A 6,986-nucleotide genomic window follows, 5' to 3' on the forward strand; every position below is an offset into this window, starting at 1 on the left:
AGAGAGAGAAAAGGAAAAGATGCACGCCTTCTATCAAATCAACAAGATACCCTGTAAGCCCAGCCTGCTATATACACCTTCTCGTGACAAGGCAGGGAAATGGTGTGTTATAGACAGACCCGCCTGTGTTGTGTTGTGTTGTGTTGTGGCGCGCTTGGGGAATAGGGCTCTTTCTGTCATTTTGTGCAAGGGTTTAAATTATCAATTTACAGCAGCTTGCCGCCAACAAAATCGGACCAGCTGCGGACCTCGGAGGGAATACCCTCCTGGCGGGGCAGCTTCTCGTTCATGCACTGAGCAAAGAGCTGGGCAGTCTGTGGGGAAAAAAAAGTTAGTATAAACGGGACAAGAGCTCGTATATAGGGAGTGCAAGAGCTTACCTTGGGCTCCATGAAGAGGGGAACACTGAAGTCAACAGCGTTACGGCGCATCACGTAGTCCTCATCCAGCTGGGTCTTGCCGCGAGTCTTGGCCAGGTTGAAGCAACCACGGATGTCGTACTTCTCGAAGACCTCGCGGAGAGCACGCTTGTCCTTCTTGGGGAACTCGATAACCTGGACAGAGGCGTTGTCCTTGCAGGTCTTCTCGATGTGAGCCTTGACTTCGGGGTTGGCAGCGTAGAACTTGTAGCCCAGAGGGTTCAGGTAGTCGACGATCTTAGCCAGGTAGGGCTGGGTGACATCACCACCAAGCAGGATACCCTCGCCAGACTCGGGCATGCGGAAGTTCATGGTGGACTGGAGAGAGGCCCAGTAGGCCTCGACCAGGTCCTTACCGAAGCAGGCAATCTCACCAGTGGAGGACATCTCGACGCCCAGGAAGGGGTCGGCACCAGCCAGACGGGTCCAGGAGAACTGGGGAACCTTAGTGGCGAGGTAGTCACGCTTCTCGGCCATCAGGTCAACGGGCTCGGGGACATCACGGCCGACGAGAGCCTTGGTGGCGACGTCAATGAAGTTGGTACCCAGGACCTTGCTGACGAAGGGGAAAGAGCGAGAGGCACGCAGGTTGCACTCGATGACCTTCAGCTGGGGCTCAGCACCCTCGGCATCGGCCTTGATGATCTGCATGTTGAAGGGACCGGTGATGTTCCAGGCCTTGGCGACCTTCTCAGCAATCTCCTTGACACGGGCCATGATGGAAGCGTCGAGGTTGGCAGGGGGCAGAACCAGAGTGGCATCACCGGAGTGGACACCAGCGGGCTCAACGTGCTCACTGACGGCGTGAAGGATGAGGTTACCGTTGGAGGCGACGGCGTCAACATCAATCTCCTCAGCACCCTCGATGAACTTGGTGATAACAACGGGGTGGTCGGGGGAGACGGCAGCGGCGTTAAGGAGCTTCTCCTTGAGCTCATCGACACTGTAGATGACGTTCATGGCGGCACCGGACAGAACGTACGAGGGACGGACCAGGACGGGGTAACCGACGGAGTCGGCAAACTTCTCGGCCTCGGAGACGGAGCTCAGCTCCTTCCAGGCGGGCTGGTCGACACCAATGCTATCCAGGATCTGGGAGAACTTGTGACGGTCCTCGGCCTTGTCAATATCCTCGGGGTTCGTACCAAGAACAGTAGCGTTACCAGTCTCCTGGAGACGCAGAGCAATGTTCTGAGGAAGCTGACCACCGACAGACACAACGACACCACTGGAGTTCTCGAGCTCGTAGATATCCATAACACGCTCGTAGCTCAGCTCCTCGAAGTACAGCTTATCAGCGGTATCGAAGTCAGTGGAGTAAGTCTCGGGGTTGTAGTTAATCATAACAGTCTTCTTGCCCATGTTGCGCAGAGACAGGGTGGCGTTAACAGCGCACCAATCGAACTCAACTGAGCTACCAATACGGTAAACACCGCTACCCAGGATGATAATTCCATGGTCATCGAAGGTGACATCGTGGGAGGTAGCGTTGTAGGTGGTGTACAGGTAGTTGGTGTCGGCAGGGAACTCAGCAGCCAGGGTATCAATCTTCTTAACCCAAGGAGTGATACCGAAGGACTTACGGCGAGCACGAACATCATCCTCGGAGGCACCAACCAGGAGGGAGATCTGCTTGTCAGAGAAGCCGAGCTTCTTGGCCTTCATCATCATCTCGGGCTTAACACCGAAGAGGCTGCCAATCTCCTTCAGCTCATTGTTGCAGTCAACAATGTTCTGGATCTTGTACAAGAACCACTTGTCGATCTTGCTGAGCTCGTGAACCCGGTCAACGGTGTAGCCCTCGTGAAGCATGGCCTGGCCAACGGCCAACCAGCGGCGGTCAGTGGGGTTAGTGAGAACATCGTCGAGGTTCTCGAAGTGGTCACCCTGGAGACCAAGGTACTTAGGGTCGACCTGGCGGATAGCCTTCTGGAGGGACTCCTCGAAGGTACGGCCAATAGCCATAACCTCACCAACGGACTTCATAGCACTGCCGATGTCACGGTTGACGTGCTGGAACTTGCTCAGATCCCAACGGGGGATCTTGGTGACAATGTAGTCCAGACTGGGCTCGAAGTTGGCAGTGGTGGTCTTGGTGACTGCATTGGGGAGCTCGGGAAGAGTGTGGCCGAGACCAATCTTAGCAGCAGTGTAGGCCAGAGGGTAACCAGTAGCCTTGGAAGCCAGAGCAGACGAACGGGACAGACGGGCGTTAACCTCAATGACACGGTAGTCAAGTCCATCGGGCTGCAGAGCGTACTGCACGTTGCACTCACCAACGACGCCCAGGTGGCGGACGATCTTGATGGCAGCAGTACGGAGCATGTGGTACTCCTCATCGGACAGAGTCTGACTGGGGGCAACGACGATAGAATCACCAGTGTGAACACCGAGGGGGTCGAAGTTCTCCATGTTGCAAACAGTGATACAGTTGTTAGCAGCGTCACGGACAACCTCGTACTCGACCTCCTTCCAGCCCTTCAGGGACTTCTCAACCAGAATCTGGGGGGCGAGAGACAGAGAGCGGGAAGACAGATCGCGCAGCTCATCGGCGTTGGCAGCGAAGCCAGAGCCCAGACCACCAAGGGCGTAGGCGGAACGGACGATAATGGGGTAGCCAACCTGCTCGGCGGCCTTCAGAGCATCATCAACAGTCTCAACGGCGACGGACTCGGCAATGGGGATGTTAATCTCGTTCAGGGCCTGAGAGAAAAGCTCACGGTCCTCACTGGTCTCCAGAGTCTTAATGCTGGTTCCCAGGACCTTGACGCCGTAGCGCTCGAAGATACCCATGCGGTTCATCTGGACACCCAGGTTCAGACCGGTCTGACCACCGAAGGTGAGCAGGATACCATCGGGACGCTCGCGCTCAATGACGTGGGTGACATATTCGGGAGTGACGGGGAGGTAGTAGACCTCATCGGCCAGCTTGTGGTCGGTTTGGATAGTGGCGATGTTGGGGTTGATCAGGACGGACTGGACACCAGCCTCCTTGAGGGCCTTCAGAGCCTGGGAGCCTAATTGAAGCAAAGCAGAGTATTAGTTATTGCCGTGAATAGGAAACGGCTGGTGAACTGTGGAGATGACGAAGTAACGCTTCATGTGATTCTCCGCGGGAGAGAAGGAGAGCACACGAGCATTCACCCCGGTGAGGAGATATCACGATTTCACACTTATAAATCATTCCAATTCCATTTCACAGATTAAACATACCGGAGTAATCGAATTCACCAGCCTGGCCAATGCTCAGACCACCGGATCCAATGACCAGGACCTTCTTCACGTCAACAAGGTTGCTGCCAGTCTTGACGGCACCGCTGTTGAGGTAAGACTCAGCGGTGGGAGTCTGCTGGGCCTCAGCCAGACGACGGAGCGAGCTGGAGAAGGTGCGCAGCTGCTGGGAGCGAGCGGCGGAGGGGAGCTTCTGCAGGCGCAGGGCCGCGGCCGTGGAGCGAACGGAGGTCTGAGAGGTGAAAGTGCGGAGAGACAAGGCCGGGCGAGCCTCAACGAGGCATCGCTGGCGCAGCAGGGTGGCAGCCTGCCCACAACGAGCTGCAAGAACCATGGCGGCGCGAAAGCGTCGGAGACAGCAGTTCAATGGCTCGAAGATGGGAAGTGTTGTAGAGGATGAGTCCTCGACGCTGCCAGTGCGGAGGTCTTTTTTTCCCCCACCGCTTCGCTAATTGGCTGCTCCTTCACCGTACTGCTCCACTTATTTTTTTCCTTTCCAACGAAAAGGGATTGTCGGGGAACTCAATTGAAAGAAAGGCAATGGTTGTAGAAATAGTTAAATTTTGAAATATAATAAAAATGGTGAATTGATGGGTGCTTCGCAATTATATTGATCCAATAAAAGCCTAAAGAGCCTGGTAGTACCTGGGTACGCAGTGAAAATTGCACAGTATTGACAATTTTTTCTGCATTTTTGCGTTCCGGCTGAATGAGTCAATAGTTGACGACTGTGGATCATCCTGGGGCTCCAGTCCCTATGACGCTGTGTCACTCGTTTCTGTTGATTATTGACTACTAGTAGTGGGTATAGTATCCTTCAGGTGTATTTCTAGATAGGACATACAGAGTATTCTCTACCAAGAGTATAGACAGTCAAGGGTTAATCCAGTCCATAGACTCTATCATAACTAATAACTAATAACCTTGAATCAAACATTCCAGCAAGCATGGATCTGTTGGGGGCTGGGCCGATGCCGGACTAGGGCCACTGGCCACTGGTATCTTTCTTATCGTAGGATCGACACTAATAGGAAAGTTCCCATCGACGACCGGGCCGGCACTCCTTCGTTATCATCTTACGAGAAAATTTGTCTCTCAGGGTACTAGTTAGTACCTAGTGAGGTAGTCTCCAGTGCTAGCCTCACATATGACAAGGGAAATGGTACTTGGTACATTTACATAGCAAATCGTTTTCCCTCTATATCGTCGATTTCAAGTATATTATAACCTCGCCCAATTGAGGTCAAGTCCATGCATAAAACGATCCATCCGCCTCGTCTGCAAGTAATGCGACCAACTTAACATCTCCCTGGCACCCCTCATTCAACTCCGACTCGCCCATTCAACCCTCCCCAAGGGCCCTTGGCACGTTTTTCCCGTCGAGACCCACTTGCCCCTCGTCGTGTGCGAGATTCGGAGGTCCATATATCTGACGCTTCCGAGTCCTGCTCCACACCCTCACCCATGACCTCATCGAGATCCTGATTGAGTATATCATACACTTCGCCGAGTGTCTTGCGCGCATCGTGCGTAACCTCCGTCCCCAATGCGATTTTCTGCTGTACATATTCTCGCTCCTGCGAACCCGCTGCATTCGAGGCAAACGACCACGCTTCGGCGAGAGTGACCAACTCATCGGGCTGGTTATCAGTATTCTGGGGTTGTGGGTTGCGGGAATTGAGAGCGGCAACGGCGTGTTTAAAGCGTGGTTGTCGGGCTAGAATGGGGTATTCGGGGAGGAGATGACTTTCGTCTCGGAGACGATGCAGAGCCCGGAGGGTCGTGGATTTTTCCTTCGCGAGGAGCCCGGTTAAATAGGTTTTCTGGAGTGCCATTGCCTTCTGGCTCTTGGACAGAGGAACGAGGTTCTCCGTCGCGAAGACCAGCACGTCTAGCGGGTCGGGTGCTGGTACTTCTTCAGTAGGGATGTCAGGTCGTTGGCTTGGTCGGGGCGCAGGTTTGGACGTCACGGTCACGGGTTGACAGGCTTTGGAAGCGACATCGAGTAGTTCCCGTCGAGCTTTCAGATAGGCGGCGTATTGCTCGCTGATATTGGCCATTTGTTCTCTAATGAGATGCTGGGCCTCTTCGATTTCCTCCGGCGGCAATTCCTGTACCATACTCTCGTCGGGGTCTCCCTCGCTAATGAGTCGGTCCTCAACCCATTGAACCAGCTCATCACGAGTACGTCGTAAGGCTTGGAGTTTGACGGCGGGTGTGGGTTCGCGTGGGAGGGACCCTGCTCTCGAATCGCGTCGCGACTTGACTCTCTCGAAGAGCTGCTTCTCCCGATCCAATTGCGCCCGGGCACGCACCACTGCTCGTTCAAGGTTGTGAACCAGACCTTCGAGGTCTGTATGAGAGTTGCTACGATCGAGTCCCTCGGCCTCGAGACCCGCCGAAAGTAACAAGTCCTGGCTGGGACTTTCCCTGGAATCGAGATCCTCTGCCCGATCCGCAGGTCCATGCGCTTGGAGCTCAGCAAGATAGTGCTCAAAGACCTTGAGTTTGGCATGACGACGTCGATCGCGCAGCAGCAGGAGATAATCTCGCAGCTCCGCCCCAGGTTCCTGGGGATCGACAGGGTCAACAGGGCGGTGCCTGGTTGCCCGTTGACGTCTCAGCGAGGCGACATCCTCTGACACGGCCTGTAACCCCTTTCTAGCTGCGACATTGGCCTGCAGTGCCTTTAGATATTCCCTCCGTAGTCCCGGGAGATCAGCAGGGATGCGCTTCACATCGGTGATGGCGTCGGTCGGCGCGCAGAGAGCGAGGTGGGATTGGGCGATATTCGGGTCGGCATCTTCGTAGACGATAAAGGAACGCAGGTACGATGTCAGGGCTTGTCGAATGCGGAGAGCCTCTTGTCGGGGCTTGATGTAAGGAGCGAGCGGTTTCACGAAGGGTGGAATGTGGGTAGGGGGATCGTTGGGTTGGGTCATGGTGTCATTGGCAGAGGGAGTTGCATCGGCGTAGCTCGTATCCAGTAGCCACTGGCAGTAGGTACCTAGGTATGGAGTCAAATTGATTCGAGCTTCTAGTGGAAGCCCACAGAGACCACCGAGATCAGAGGCCAGAGACCACAGATATGCCGACTATCGTTGTTGTTTTGCTGTTTTGGGATGCTTAGTAATGCAGATCAAGCGGGGAGCTTATTGTCTTGGAGCGAGGAGTCAATTGGATATCTCAACATTGGGAGACTACTTGGGTTAAGATAATGACGTGCAGTGATGCCCAAAGATGTGGTCGATCGACCAGTTGAGACACATAACACGCATACTTCACATGAGAGGCCTGAGCCCGAGAGTGATATACTTCCGAGTAGTAGGAAAGTAG

General features: G+C 54.4%; 2 protein-coding genes across 2 annotated transcripts; both read right to left on the reverse strand.

Moving 5' to 3' along the window:
- Window positions 1-206: 206 nt before the first annotated feature.
- On the reverse strand, window positions 207-3,984 carry N7533_012087 (carbamoyl-phosphate synthase (glutamine-hydrolyzing) CPA2; the record flags this gene model as incomplete). The annotated part of the gene is made up of 3 exons (XM_057108737.1): window positions 207-314; window positions 381-3,436; window positions 3,633-3,984. The coding sequence occupies 3 exons, from the start codon at window positions 3,982-3,984 to the stop codon at window positions 207-209; spliced, it is 3,516 nt and encodes a 1,171-aa protein (XP_056953838.1).
- Window positions 3,985-4,969: 985 nt separating this feature from the next.
- N7533_012088 (uncharacterized protein) lies at window positions 4,970-6,592 on the reverse strand (the record flags this gene model as incomplete). Its single annotated transcript, XM_057108738.1, has 1 exon — window positions 4,970-6,592. The coding sequence occupies one exon, from the start codon at window positions 6,590-6,592 to the stop codon at window positions 4,970-4,972; it is 1,623 nt and encodes a 540-aa protein (XP_056953839.1).
- Window positions 6,593-6,986: the final 394 nt, after the last annotated feature.

Source organism: Penicillium manginii (genome assembly GCF_028828005.1).
Source record: "Penicillium manginii strain IBT 31320 chromosome Unknown utg000009l:1.0-3297300.0:1.0-3298630.0, whole genome shotgun sequence".
Taxonomy (NCBI): Eukaryota; Fungi; Ascomycota; class Eurotiomycetes; order Eurotiales; family Aspergillaceae; genus Penicillium; species Penicillium manginii.